At 42.9% G+C, this 15,863-nt stretch overlaps 1 protein-coding gene across 2 annotated transcripts in view; it reads right to left on the bottom strand.

The window, feature by feature from the left end:
• The window catches only part of LOC138295416 (uncharacterized), a 49,489-nt gene extending 34,200 nt beyond the window's left edge, over positions 1–15,289 (bottom strand). Inside the window, exons 1-2 of one of the 2 annotated variants that reach the window (XM_069233706.1) lie at positions 15,087–15,289; positions 11,187–11,247 (exon numbers count right to left, since the gene is read on the bottom strand). In XM_069233706.1, coding sequence (XP_069089807.1) covers positions 11,187–11,247; positions 15,087–15,170 — 145 coding nt within the window. In that variant the 5' untranslated portion in view covers positions 15,171–15,289. The remainder of the gene's footprint in view (positions 1–11,186; positions 11,248–15,086) is intronic. The other variant, XM_069233705.1, reaches the window with a different exon arrangement.
• Between the last annotated feature and the right edge of the window lie 574 nt (positions 15,290–15,863).

Genomic DNA, 15,863 nt, shown 5'->3' with positions numbered 1-15,863 from the left:
CATGTCTCGTCAGTCGATTTCACTGGCTTGTGGGCTTGCCTTTTAAAATCCGCTTTGTTTCATTTGTGAAAGGCATGCATACGTCATGCCTTTTCTGGTGTTTAGCCCACCTACACAGCACCGGTAAACTACTGAAAACATACGAGGCTTGATGTTTTCAGCATGGTTTCCAGACTACTTTATCTGTTTATTTTCCACGCAGCGCGATTGAGCTGGGGTTTACATCGCGCGAAAGCGCACAGGTTTTCAATTTTCAATTTCAGCACGATCGCGCTGCATTTTACATAGTGCGATCACACTGTGTTTTTTTTCCTTTTAATTTGTGTGGCAAGTAAAGTCCGGTTAGGAGTTTGCAACGCTAATTGCTTTAACTCGAGCAAATGCGAGACCCGTTGCATTGAAAATGTTTGTCTTCTTTGCAATCTATATATATGGAGAAGATAAGCACAGAATACATTCTGATATTCTCATCAAAGGTTAGACTAGAGTCCTGAAATGAAAACTCAATATCATCGTTATGGAAAAAAGAATTATTCTACTGGAACATAAAAGAAAATGGAAAAGGTGGCATGAGAAGTAAGAAACTCAGTGGGGAAGACTTCTGAGAGGCATGTAGCAATGAGACTTCTTGGCTCCTGGGACAAAAGTCTCACAATGATGAAGTGAGCCCTAAACAATAAACCCTTCTTTCTCACAAAACTGACTCTGGATGGTGCCTTAGTGGTGAAGCATGTCTGCACGTGGAAACAGTTTCACAAACACAGTTCTTTCACGTGGCACTGAGCTGAATCCAACATAGTGACCAGGGTGCACTGGACCTGACAAGACAGAAGATGATGCTGTAGAAAAAGCTGTAATGGAGGATTAGTACAGTAGCCACGGCGATGGTGACCCCCCGGCACCTCAAAAATATGGAAACTATGGGTCAGTCGGATAAACACTTTCAACTGGAACTTTATGTATGGCACATCAATGTCTTAAATAGGATGCACAAGCATGAAGGGGCTGAAGCAGCAGTTCAGGTAAGCAACAGACCCAACGCCTCCCAAGGAGGTATTTGAGCTGCAGACGTGCTGGTGCCAGAAGAGAGTAAATCGAGCTGTAGTGTTTTCGATGGAGGATGCCTAGTCAGCTTACTTTGATTTATCAGCAATCACAGCCTTGTGCCTGCAGCCAGGTGGCGGCCAGGAGAAGCTGTCTGATCAGATGGGCGATCTAGCACCAGTATGCCTAGGCTTCGACCCGCCACTTTGTGCTTTGTAATGATCATAATTAGCAACTCTTTGTAACTCTGTATATCTTGTAGTGAAACCTGTTGTATTGTAAATCGCTCTAACACCTTTGGGTAATGTTGCACTATATACAAATATGCATAATGAAAAAATAAAATAGCAACTAAATAAATAAATAGAGAGCTGACATCATGTCGAAGCCCAAGGCACCCTAATTTGATATGAGCGCTCCTTTTTGCACTCTGGAGGACACACTGACCTAGGATTTTGAGTGTTCCTAAAATAACCCCTGCTTTTAACTGTTCACACTCCTCTCTGACCTATTTATTTTGAAAACAGTGCTCAATTTACAGAAATTTGTCCTTAAAACCTTTAGAATTATGTAGGTATATTTGCGATATTTGTATAAATCAAATCTGGGCAAAAGGCAGTGGAGCACTGTACCGGGTGGAAGGTAGATATGAAGTGATTTTACACAGGGGCTGCTGGGATCTGGAAGGCACTTGTACTATTTACTGCGTCGGGAGTAGTGTTCTTTAAAGTGATGTACCTTCCTCTGTGCCCTCAGAAATAGCTTCCACTGTTTCCTTAATTAAAGAAGGGTAAAAGACGCCCTGATGTATAAGGGGAGGTTGTTCCAGATCCTGTGTGTGCTTTCATACAACGATACTCCATTAGTATCGTTTGTGAGGCCTGAGCCAGGCAATTGCCTGGCGACCTATCGCAGTCCTGGCCACGTTAGCATAAGTGCTCACTGTTGCACCTGGCCCTTTTTGCAGGGACATCCACAATCTTTTTGCCTCCTTCCTCCTAACTTTTCTGGCCAGTTTTGTTTGGCTTTAGGACTCTGGGCACTTTACCTCTGCTAACCAGTGCTAAAGTGCATTTGCTCTCTGTAAATTGTACTGTGGATTGGTTTATCCATAATTGACATGTTTGATTTTCTAGTAAGTCCCTAGTAAAGTGCACTAGAGGTGGCCTGTAAATCAAATGCTACTAGTAGGCCTGCAGCACTGGTTGTGACACCCACATTAGTAGCCCAGTAAAAAGGGCTCAGACCTGCCACTGCAGTGTCTGTGTGTGCAGTTTTAAACTGCCAATTCGACTTGGCAAGTGTTCCCACTTGCCAGGCCTAAACCTTCCCTTTTACTACATGTAAGGCACCCCTAAGGTAGGCCCTAGGTAGCCACCTGGGCAGGGTGCAGTGTATGTTTAAGGTAGGACATATACTAGTGTGTTTTATATGTCCTAACAGTGAATACTGCCAAATTCGGTTTTCACTGTGCAAGGCGTATCTCTCTCATAGGTTAACACGGGGACTGCCTTTAAATAGCCTTAACGCGCAGATTCCCTTTGACAGCAGATACAAATGTGGAGTTTAGGGTCTGTGAACTCACAATTTAAAAATGCATCCTTTAGTGAAGTTGGTTTTTAAATTGTCTGTTAAAAAATGCCACTTTTAGAAAGCAGGCATTTTCTTGCTTTAACCATTCTGTGACTGCCTATTTGTGGATTGTCTGTCTGGGTCAGTTTGACAGTTGGGCTGTTTTGCACCTCTCTCTAGACAGTGACACAAAGGGGGCTGGGATGTAGCCTGCATATCCTGATGAGCCATCTGAGCTAGAGGGGAGGGAGGAGTGGTCGTTCACACCTGAAAGGAGTGTGCCTGTCCTCACACAATGCAGTCTCGAACCCCCTGGTGTGTGTCTGGGGCCTGGCCTGGACAAGGAATTATCTCACAAACACTTGAGACTTTGCTTTGAAGTCTGCCAACTTCAAAGGCAGAAAGGGGTACAAGAGGGAAGACCCAAAACCCCAGACTTGTACAATCTTTCTGGAATCAAGAGGAACCTCTGCAAGGGGAAGAGCTGAAGAGCTGGAGGAGGAGTACTGTCCCTTTGCTGTGTTGCTTTGCTGGACTGGCCTGCATTTGCCGCTTCTGCCTGAAAAGAGTGCAAAGGGTAAACTTTGCTGTGTATACTGCTTGAGAGAGTTCTCCAAGGGCTTGGTGTACAGCTTGCCTCCTGTTGGAAGTCTCAGGGACCCCAAAGACTTCAGTTTCCTTGACCTGCAACACTGGGAACTGTGCGTTTTGTGCTGTTCTAGAGGAAAAACCACTGCGACGCCGCAACGAAGCCGGCGGCCAGCACCGTGACCTGCCGACGCTGCACAGAGCCGCACTGCCCAGCTTCGCACTGTGACCCTGGTCTTACCCACGCCGTCATCGGACGACTTCACCGAGCCACTGCTCACACCGCGACCTGTGGGTCCCGCACGCTGACATCGCCTGCTCACACCGGAGCCTGGGCCTCCCCGACGACGACGCTACTGCTGACACTGGTGCTGCTGCCTCCCCCGGGCCTGTGGACACCGCTCGTGAGGAGCATGAAGCACCATCCTGTCCCGCACCGCAGCCCCAGTCCACCATCGCAAGCCCCATCGACTCCAGTGTAGTCACCAGGCATCCCTGCCTGCACTGTGGCCTGTGGACACCGCTCGTGAGGGTCACGAAGCACCGTCCCGTCCCGCACCACTGGCTTGGGCCTACCGACTACAGCGGTTGAGATACGACGATGCCGCTGCCTGCACCGTGACCTGTGGACACCGCACGTCGCACCACCCCGCTTTACACCGCAGCCCTGGTCTCACCGATGCCGCTGGATGACCGTCACCGAGCCGCTACCTGCACCGTGACCTGTGGGCACCGCACGTTGCACTGTCCCGGTTCACACCGCGGTCCTGACACCACCCACGCCAGCACTCCTGACTTCCTCAGCCTGGAGTTCAATCTGTAACGCGTGTGATGTCAAGGGCCCGACGACCCCCGCACCAACTCCGGAACCGACACAGCAACATCAGCGATGCCGTTCTCCGGAGCTTACCACGAGGATTACGACGCCCTGCAAATCCAAAGGTACTGTTTGTGGGTCTTCCCGACACCGTAGCTGTCCCGCAATGCCACGACCGGCCTGAACTGTTGGTTTTGTTGATCACTACGCCGTGATAGCCCCAGGTGAAGCTATCGACTTCAAGGGACTGTATTTTTAAGATAACTCTTACAAAATTCATATCTTTAGCACTGTATGTTAGATTTTTATAGTTTTGGTCTTGTTTTACACAGTTAAATATTGGCTATTTTTCTAAAACTGGTGTGGTGTCCTGTTGTAGTGTTTTCACTGTATTACTGTGTGTTATGTGCAGATGCTTTACACATTGCTTCTGAGATAAGCCTGACTGCTCGTGCCAAGCTACCATGGGGGAGAGCAGGGGTTATCCAAGCGGGTATCTCCATTATCCTGACTAGAATGAGGGTCCTTACTTGGACAGGGTTCAAACCGATTGCCAACTACAGACCCCATTTCTAACCCTCATTATACTCTGGAAATAAATCTAACATGAAGGCACATGTGGTGATAGCAAAGCAGCACTATTGCCCGTATTATCATACAGTGTTTTGATGGAAAGGGTGGCATGCAAGAAGATCCACAATCCAAACCACCTGCGGCTTCTTGATGGCCAGGTTGCTGGTACTAGAGTTCTACTCCACAATAAACTTTTTTTTCCCCAATATTCACAAAGAGGAAGAGATCCCAAGTGGGGCCCTTCCATTCTGCAAAAGGCTTACCACCCTAACTCAGAGGTAATTTTTCAATGTTTTACGACCGGATTTTGGTTGTGAAACATTAATACATGTCATACCAATGCGGTATTTTGAATGGACCCCTAATATGCATCGATTCCAAATACCTAAATGATATGGGGGTCACAGTTCCATTTTTGGAGTTGGTAAATGTTTATTGACTCCTAAAATGAGATTAGTGCATTAAAAAACACTTTTGTCATTGCATACTCTGAGTCGGAATGTTTGTGACTATAAAAATACTTTGTACATCTGGTCAAGGTTCGGAGTTAATACGCAAAGGAAAATCTCACCAAAAATCCAGCTACCAATAAGCATATCTAACAAAAACACAAAGGACTCAAGAATGCAAACACATAAATGAGCACATGTAAGACAGACATAAGGTAAACAGCCGTTATTAACATGCATACAACACAAAGTGAATCCTTTGTGTTATATGCATAAGCATGCTAATAAGGTGTTGATTCTAACTAAGCTGGGTGCCAGCTACCCAGAAACAGAATGATCCTGCAAGAGAAGCTGGAAAAGCTAAATCTCCATCATTCACATCTGGACAGAACTAAAATAGATCAAAGATGTTATCAAAGTGCATCTTCAAATGAATATCCAGGTGGTTTAGCTTGGAGGCCCGGACAAGGAGCATGGGTATTTACTAGTTGATAATATACTAGGAAGACGTTACTAGCTAATCTGTGTTTTTGCAGACAACTGGTGTGTGACTTCATCTTTATTTTGCGGTGCAGTTGATGAAGTAATCAGTCACAGCACAAAAGAGGACATATCATTTACCGGTCTATAAAAACTCTTGACTTTTCACTGTCTTGAAAAATGCAGTTTGTCCCAGTCTGTTCAAAGTTTTCTTAGTGGGTCAACAGCACAAAAACCTCTAGGGAGTTTCAGGCCATAAAAATATTTCCACTATTTCATACAACCCCCATCATCAGTAAAACCCAAGAAGATGTAGCCAATTTACCTCAGAATAAAAGGTACCAGTTGTATCACCACCACCTAAATGCCTGTGGGAATGTTCTTGCTTGGTCCATTTCGGTGACACTCCAACACTTAGAAAGTTCAACAGTCGTCACTCATTATGGGCAGCAATGGTAAAGGATTCTCTTAGAGTTATTACTGCCACATACAGACGCTGGTGTGGGAGTAAAGATGGGCTTAATTATCACCAGGGATTCGCATTAATAAAAACATACAGTTTACTCAAAAGCCTTTTATAACTAGGTATGAGGTCTAGGAAAATCAAACTTATTGGAGCAGGAGCCTTGTGTTGGCTTATTATAGACCTAGGTACTGAGGCAACAGAGCACCTTTTGTTCATTTATCAAAAGATGGATGGACAGAGCATGGCAGGACTATTTCCCAATGTTTTCACAGAAAGGACCTAACAATTTTAGAAGGTTTTGTCTCAAACGCATACTGGGAAGGGGGCTAAATTGGTAGTACACAAAGACAGGAAGGCTGGTAAGTGCCGGAGAGGTACTCAGAAAGGAACTGGATGGGTTATATGAATTGGATGTAACTGAATAAAATCAAAGCTCAATAAATGCAACTGATAATTGACAGGTACATGTTATTTCTGGTATATTTGTAAGATGGAACCACAATAGAAGAACACGACCCGTAACATTCATGGTTTTGAGGAAGTTGGAGGAAGGGAATCACTACAAAAAGGATACGAAAGCCAGACAGACTCTAGGTTGAAACTATCATAGGTTTGTTACCACTGAAAGATAAAGAGCAGTTATAATTTTAGTTCAATAATATAGAACCAAAAGGTACCCAACTTTTCTTAGAGGATTACTGCCATAAGGGATTTAGTGAAAAAGCATAGTACGTTTGTATGGAATGTGAAATGTTATAAGGCATTTGGGCAGCTAAGGAAATGTATACCAAAATCACACATTTTACAGTAAGTGCCTAATAACTGACACTTCCGATACCAGAATTCACGCCTTTAGGATGGTGTGAGGCCAAACACAGAAGGGGGAGAGGTGACTACATCCTTTGCATCTCAAGATTTGTAAGGGCAGGACCCTTCTATCAGTGAATACTACAGTATGATCATAGGTGAAAGGTGCTCTCATGTGATCAACTGACCTCCAGATGGAGCCTGGCGCTTGGATATATAATACACCTGGGATTATCTGACAAGTCATTGCCCTGTATTAGTATTTGTAGTAGGCAGGAGAACATTGTGCTCATGCAATATCAGACTCTGTACTGTATGTTTTATGCTCTTAAATGGCTGGGAGACACATAGAGGTGCTTGGGCCCATTTGATGGAATGATGTGCTTAGCAAGATACACAAGTGTTACATGTGTCTTTCCTTTAATATTCGTGTGAAGCTATAGTCTTTTCTTCATTATTATTATGGCTCGAGAGACCTGCTTGTGCCTGATTGGTTACTCTTTTCTGTTGTTAATCACTGCAGCTCTTATACCTGCATTCTATTTATGTCAATTGGTTTCAGGTGCTGTGTCTGCCACCCAAAATAAATAAAAGTCTCTTTCATGTACTGATGTTTACTGCCTTCTCATTCAAAATTTGGAACGAGCCGGCTGGTCTACCCCTTACCATAGACACTACGAAGCAAGGATGGGAGTGTGTTGACCAGTGTACGATTTAGTCTACTCGAACCTACCAGCAACCGCGTTTTCATCCGTCTGCGTGGCCATCAGATGCCTCCTCTACCAATTACCACTTCCTCTCTTGAGGAAAACAGAGGAAAAATGCACACTTGCGCGCCAACTATGGGTGTTACTCGATTGACTCACACTTGATCTCCTCTACACTAGTGTGTTACGTTTCAGGTCCATTTAATTGTGAGATTTGTTGTTTTGCTGAGCTGAGTAAATTACACACACATATTGAAGAGGGACTTCCTGGTGCGTGTTCCAAATAACAGGACACATTTATTGTATCAAATGTATTGATTCAATTGTGGATGTCTTAATAAGTTGTCTTAACATTATCTGTTGGCTCTTCATTAATTGTTGAGATATAGAGGTGCATGCTCCGATCGCTCAAGTTAAGGTGTAAATACTGTTTGGTTGTCCTATTCTGTGATATGCACATAGAAGCCATATTAATGGGACCTTCTGTGATGTGTACACAAAGCATTCTGCATGTTCTCTGTAAAATGCATGCACATATATCAATATTTTAAAACCACTGTGAAGTGCACACACTAAGGAGAATCCTTGCACCTTAATACTATATTATTGCATAGTGCAGTATTATCTGTATATTGTAGGTTGTAAATGTTGTGCTGTACACACTCTACAATGCAATTTGATTCTCCACCAACGTACTTACAGCAATAAGGAGAACCACTAAGACCACTGGAACAAATGGAGGAAGGAATTTATGACATATCAGAATGCAACACAAGGTGACAAGGTAGACAGTTGTAAAAACATCCTTGAACATTGTTTAGGCTCTTAAGGGCAGGAGGTATTGAGGATTTTACTTCCCATTGTGCCAGGTGATGGCCAATGTGAACTAAATGAATTTGATGAAGCCATGATAAGAATGGAAACGAGATTCATGCCAACTACCAGAAAGATACAATTTTTACACCTGTGTTCAAAGAAAGGGCAAATCCTTTGATAAGTTCCTATCGAGTTTGGGAGCTCTATCTATGTCCCGCAATTTTGAAATTATGTCAGACGAGAGGATAAGGGATCAAATAATTGTCAATATAGGATGCAGAAAAGTTCAAGAACATGTTTGGGTGCAAGATTACCCTTTTCTTAAGGAAAATGCTATTTGATTTGGCCCATTACGGTCACCCTGGCATGTCATCTATGAGAAACTATTGAGGATTTTTTCTGGTGGCCTAAAATTGATACATTAGCTCACAGATGGGTTACAAAATGTGAGGAGTGCTATAACAAGGACAGATCCATTCTTAAGGATTAAAAGGGCACCCCTTGCACCTGTCTTGTGCCCTGAACACGTCTGGTAGAAGTTAGCTTTTGATATTTCAGGACCATTTTATCAGTTACAGTCAGACTGGAAATTTGCATTAGTAGCTATTAATTATTGCTCAAGATAGCCAGAGGTCACATTTGTTAATCATGCTACTACTAAAGTTGTAATTGAGTTTTTGAAAGAACTTTCTCATAGGGAAGGTTAACCTGACACCTTAAATATCGACAACGGTGTTCAGTTTGTCTCAAATGCTGTTAATTCATTTCTTTGGGGGTTTGGTAGTTTAAAATTAGAACCAGAAGAAGAAATGTGGTTGGGGTGTTAAAACTTTTGCTTGAAAAAATTGTGATACGAGTGGAAATGAAGTAGTCAGCTATCAAGGCTTGCCATGGCCAAAAGCACAAAGTGAGCAAGACTGACGCGATGGTGGGTGATAATGTCCGCATACTTAAACCTTGCCATGCGCAGAAAGGAGAGTCTACCTATTGTAGCCCATCAAAGTAGTGTGAAGTAAGGCAAGGGTGGCAACGTGCCATTCCGAAGAAGGCAGCTTGTGGTTACCATCTTAAGAATCAGGTGATCTCACTGTTGATTCTGGATGTTCGATTAACATTTGTATTCAGGACAATTTGGTATGCGATAACACCATGGTGAGACCTGATGAATCAAATTCGGTTTTTAGTAATGTAACTGAGATCTCCAGTGTTTTCAATAACAATTCTGCTACTGATTCGATTGCTTCTTGTGTGAAGCTCACTAGAAGAATTAGAAGTGAACCGCATGGGTTGAAAGACTTTGTTATTTTTTAAAGGAAGAAGATGTGTTTGACTTATTTTCCCTTTAATGTTAATATAATGCTATATTATTTTCTTCATTATTAGCCAGGCTTCATAGCCTGTGCCTCCTTTCCAGCTAGAGACATATGCTTGTGTCTCACTCTACATTTTTCCATTGTTTATCTCTTAAAAATAATTTTTATTTGTGACATTTGCGTGCTGTGTCTACTACGCATACAAATAAAGGTACTGCTTATCTACTGCAGTGTGCTGCCTTCTCATTCAAAAAGAAGCTATGCTATGTTTAACTCTGCTCTAAGGAGGGAAGAATAATTTGAAAGTGTTCAATGGATCAATCGGGTACATTTTTTCAACTTTATGGGGCATCTCCTAATTCACTGTAACCAAGGTACAGATAGAAGCATCACCACCATCCAGAAGTCGGTTGTGCCAGAAGTAATTAGGCAGTCAAATGTTGAGTTAGGAGTGTGATGTACCTATGAGGGAATACAGCAGTAAAACTGTGGAACCAGTTATCAAGAAGATTGGTAAACCAATACACCTGTTGACTCTGTCAACATGTAGGACAAGAGCAAGTGGGACACTAAGAGATGCACCTGCCATTTTGTACGCAAGCAAAGAAGATAATTAGACTATTTCCTTAACAATGCTTGTTGAGCAGAACTAGGATATTAATTACTGCTTAGTCTAGAAAAATGGATCTACAAATTCTATATACAAGCACTAGGATTTCAGCTTCTAGCACACAAAAGAATCAACAAAACGAAAAAGTCATACTGCTGCAAGAGATGGTCTTCCTACAACAGATGCAACGGCGGTCACTGCCTCAAAAACATACTGAATGCTGGAAACATCCTAGCTAAACCACTGAAAGAAGTTGAACAACATATAGCAAGATGGGACAGTGAAAGCCAGACAAAATACAAAAAGGTGCCAAAAACTATGGGACAGGAATTAAGCCATGGCACAATGGGTGTGCTCATGAAAGGAGCTTCATACTACGGGCAACTAATTTCCTCGTACAAAATCAGCAACTCGGGCAAAGCCAGAAAACATATGCCAAACAATGCGCCATGAGCCAAGAAGAAAATGAGATACACTTCTTCAAGTACTGCTTGAAATAGGATTATAGAGTAAAATACTACTATTTGGAAATCTCAGACAGTATCACCGTTTTACCAAGACGTTTGAGTTTTTTACCAAAACAAAATCTGTATTTGACTGGATTAAACCCCACAGCTGACAGTAAAGACAACAGGATGCGTGTCAGAAATCTACACCAGAAGATGCTTCAAACCCAAGTTTAAAACTCTTGCAGTACCTAACAATCTCTACTGTTTTGCATTGCTTATAAAGTAATGTACATCGTTTTTAAAGAAATCAAGATAGGCACAAAAAGCAGTTGCATCTCAAAACCACACGCATCCACCCCATATGAAAATACATCAAATAACATAACATATAAAAAATACTTACCTAACATAAATATAGAAAAACCCATTCATGCCTAAATTGAGGAACATTACCTACTCTGATTTGTAAAAATGGTTGAGATGGTGGTCTCTTACCCAAAATGGATTCCTCCTGGGGTGATTGGGGTGGTTGCTCCTCTTGGGTTACGAACATCCCCTTCAAATGTAGCAAAAACATAACAGTCAGCAAACAATACAGTGCATTCAATAGAGTAGACTATTTTTTGTGTAAAATAACACCGTCACCTAACCCTTATGATTTGGTCACATCTAAACCATACAGCAAAAAAGATTCACTGTTCAGTTCTACAAATAACCTGCAACCAATATGTGAAGAAGCTTTTCATATCTTGCACCAAACAATTTTACTCAAATGACAAAGTGAATTTGCTTCTAAGCACTGCAAATAACAAGTGTTCACATAATCTAATGTATTTGTCCTAAATTTACTTTTTCCATAATAGGTAACATTTTAGATGCAAAAGTGAACGTTTTCTCAAATTGTAAAAAGGAACTGAAGGCAGGTTTTCACATCATTTTTCCATCTCCTCCAAAGGTCCCAACAAACCCAGTGCTTTTCACAGTTGCCATAGAAATGATCCCACAAGTGCAGTAGGCTCTCTTCATTCCATTAACTTTTAGTCCTGGGCACCATGAGGCTCATAAGACAGACCCTGCAGCAGGGTATAGGCGTTCAACAGCAAACCATACATTGTCCTGGGAAATATGTCTAAGGGGCCAGTTTCAAGAGATGAAAAAAACAAAGGGTGATGGATGGAATGTTTTAATTACTCTTACTGACCTGTAATCTCTTTCTGGGCTGCATTATATTCCCTCTATTTTGCTCACTCTGCAATGTTAGGGACCATCATTAGGTAAATCACTCTTGGCACCACCCCAACCGGGTCAAACTAGCCAGACTGCTAGATTACATCTTCTTTAACAAGGACCACAACCATGAACACGATCATCCCCAGACACGTTTAAGTGAAATGGAGCTACAGTCCCCATGTCACAGTGAGCCTTGGGACCAATAACTGAGCATGACAGTATCACTTTTCACAAAAACAAACATTCATAAATGGAATATTTTAAATAAACATAACAATTGGTAATCACTCTGGTCATAGTTTTTTCTACCCATTTCTCTCCTTTCTAAGGTTGAACTGAAGTAAAGTGGTTCAAGCAAATGGTTTTAAAGACGTTATGTATCGTTTCAGGGGCAAGTTGCCCACAGTTCTCAACTGCCCCTCATGTGTTTTACTCCCCAATTCTCCTAAGTATTTATAAATGTACAGATCGGGTCAGTGTTTTATAAAGTATCACCATACTTCCCTTTGAGCAAGTAGGAACCCCACGGATACATCAGACTTTTACTTCATTTATTTATTTACAGTTTCTTTATATAGTATGAACTTTGCCAAACGATAAAACAGTACGATTACAGAACAGTATTAAAATTAACCTGAACAATAAAACTGTACAGAAATAGTTACAAGAGTTAGAAAAACACCACAAAGAAAATGATGCAACTAAAATATAGAGTAAAAATGTTTTTGTATTCTAGAGTGCAATACAGAAGTGTACACATGGAGGGAAAGGTACGGCATTTCAACACTGAGGAGCCAGATAAAAGCTAGAGAATAATTCTGGACTTTCAGCAATTTGGAAATAATAAACCATGGGGGTCATTACGAGTCTGGCGGTGACTAGAACGACAGACTGCAGATGGCACAATCTTATGTTTCATCAGTAAAGCCTGAGTGTAGAACTGGTTTCTTAAAGACCAGCAGATGCTAACTTTTTGCAGAGTTAAATTTTAATGCGGTAGCTTTCACCCAAGCCTTACATTTAGAGAAGCAACTCTTCAGGTTGTGGACGTTGGCCCGGGAATCCACTCCAAGACACAACTGGCCACAATCAGCATACTTGTAAATGGATGTGCCGCAGCCAACCAGCAGTTCTCACAAATGTTCCATGTACATGTTGAAGACAACAACCAACAAGAAGGAGTACACATGGATGGTGGTAATGCCCTACTCCATAGCCTCCCAGACTTCACATTGTCACCCCCTTGCGGACATCCTAAATGGCACAGCATGTCTTATCCAGGGCCTGAAGGAATATGATAACACCGCCCCCATACAGATGGCCCTCCATTGGCATCCCTTGCTGACCTGCACCATCTTCAAAAACAGCTGCATCATTTACAAAGATATAGCGATGAGCTCACCAACTGGTGGATCTCGGCACACCAGCAGCCAGAACACCATCAGACTGCAGACTAAGAAGTGTAAGAAGTGAATAAACAAGACAGAAGACCTTTTCAACCTGTGCATCCAAGATCTGGAACAACATCCCTGTATCCACCAGGACCGCCCCAACGTTGCACCAATTTTTGAAAGCGCTGTAGACTCACCTCTTTAAAGAACACTACATCACAATGCATTAACCACCCACAACCTAGCTTCCTCTTCTCTTGCTCAATTAATTTATGCTTCTCTTAGACCTTGTACATCACTCTGCTGCCATTTGGCTAGGTTCACCCTATAGAAATACTGTATACAAACATGCATGCATACATACATGCATGCATGCATAGTGTGACTGATAGAGTGGGGCCTAGAGCACGTCCAAACTCCTTTAGATTCAGAGTGGAAAAGTATGGTCATGCCTCAGGTCCTGTGGGCCCACACAGTGGTTTGGCTGGCTGCCCCTCGAAGGTTCTTGAGACTAGCAATGCTGTCTTCTCTAATGTGCATAAACCCTCTAAATGTTGTACTGGGATAATCTTCACTTTCAAGACCCACTTCAAGGTATTGGCGAGCTACCAGTAGCTCTCGAACTATTTGTTGGAGACCCACGCACTAATACATCATTTTTAAAACCACTGACAATCCTATACATTTCCTGTCTAGGTAAACCACTCTGCACATGTTTCAATGAGACTTAGATGTGGTCCCAAAATCTTAGCAAATAAAGCAATACAAAAACACTTCAAATGTTTGTTTGATTTTTGAACAGCCTGCACGTATCGAGCTGCACGGATATCTGTGGAGTCCCACCATGTGTTTTCATACAAGCCCACTTGTGAAGCATAAGCTGCAAAAACCACTTGATTTTTCACACAGACCACTTTGGGTTCCTGGCCTGATGAAAAAACAAAATCTTGACCAATCGGGGTCGAAACTCACAGCGTTGCCCTTCAACAAGGATAAGAACTTTTTGTTCTGAGAGAGGCAGAGAGCTGCAATCGTACTCCTAAAGTGGCTGCATGTGTGGGCCACTCTGCGCTGATTTCAGTAGCCACAGAGCTCCCATCACGAAGCCCAGTCTGCTCCGATTCCCCTTTATAATTATTACTGTCACCTTCCATAAAGGACATGGATATACCGCACTGGTTACGAAGGCAACGAATGAAGATTTCCACTTTTCACTAATTGTCATGGTTATTCTGTCCTAATTGTGATTTCCACTGTAGCTCTCACATTAATTTACTAATAAAATGAAACTCTCAACCAGCCCTGATTTTTCGGCCTGCAGTGGCATTGCGGGACACTTATACCCAATAGCTGCCATGTTAGCTTCGAAACGACAAGTCCCAGAATGCAAAGCTATCTTGACTAAGATGCCAGTAATGGCCGATATGTTATGAATGACATGGGGATTCCTTGGAAGCCATTCAAAACAAACTTCTTCCCTTCTGGTCAACTCGGCACGTGAAAACCGCCAAGAAAATCAGTAATTGTCTGCAACATTTGGGAACCCCTTGTGGTTGCTGTTGCTATTAGAAAGCAAAAACAAACCTCGTATCATTGGCAGCTCCAGCCATCCCTTTTGCAAACCGTGTGCAATAAGGATGTACGTCTGAAACAGCGCAACCGGCACCGGAACCCGGCAGCATATAAGGGTGGCAGAGGGGGTAAAGGACCGGTGGCATCTGGGCAGAAGTGCCACCCCCTGCCCTGCGGACCCAGGTCTTGCCGGGGCACTTACATCTCCGGGTGAAACATTCTCCGGTCCGTTTCGCCCCATCAGCGTCCTCCATAACCTCCCAAATGTTTCCACGAGATGGTCCATTCTTCCGCCACGACGGACCCCTCCAGCTGCTGAAGCGTCCGCTCCTCCGCCGGGTCTCCGCCGGGTCTCCGCTCCTGCTGTCTGCAAAGAGAAACTGAAACTTGTTACGGCAACAGGAAGCGGCGCTAACCAAGGGCGCGTCGGCCACAGAGCATGTTGAAAACCTCACGGCTATAGGTTTCTTTTGTGTGTCATGTGCCGGACAATATTCACATACTCTTTTTGTGGGCAAATGTTCCCTTGGGTCATCATAGAGTTCTGTAGTCCCCTCTCCCCCACACCCCCACCACCCAAAAAAAACAAAAAAAAACACACACACACACCCCTCCCCCCACCACCCCATATTTCCAATGGCTGTCAGTCAGTGAGGATTAGGAGCTCGAAGGCATTCAAGGCAGAGTTCTCACCGATGGAGTTTCGTAATGTATTTGTAGTCCGGCATCCTTCTTTGATTTTTCCTTTCTTACCTCCACTTCTCGATCCTTATTTCGGTCTTTTTCCCTCTCTTTCTTTCTATTCTGTTTCCATTCACCCACACAACGTTCATTCTCGTCATTCTTCCTTTATCATTCATCCTTCACTCATTCTTTCTGTCTCTTGTCTTCCTTTTCTAGCCATCCATACATTCATGCTTCTGTCCTCCCTTCACCCAATCTATCCATTCTTTCCTCAAATCCTTCAACCTATCAATCT

The sequence above is a fragment of the Pleurodeles waltl genome, chromosome 5, assembly GCF_031143425.1.
Source record: "Pleurodeles waltl isolate 20211129_DDA chromosome 5, aPleWal1.hap1.20221129, whole genome shotgun sequence".
NCBI lineage: Eukaryota > Metazoa > Chordata > Amphibia > Caudata > Salamandridae > Pleurodeles > Pleurodeles waltl.
Note: the sequence above shows the minus strand (reverse complement) of the source record. Positions and strands in the feature narration are given on the sequence as shown.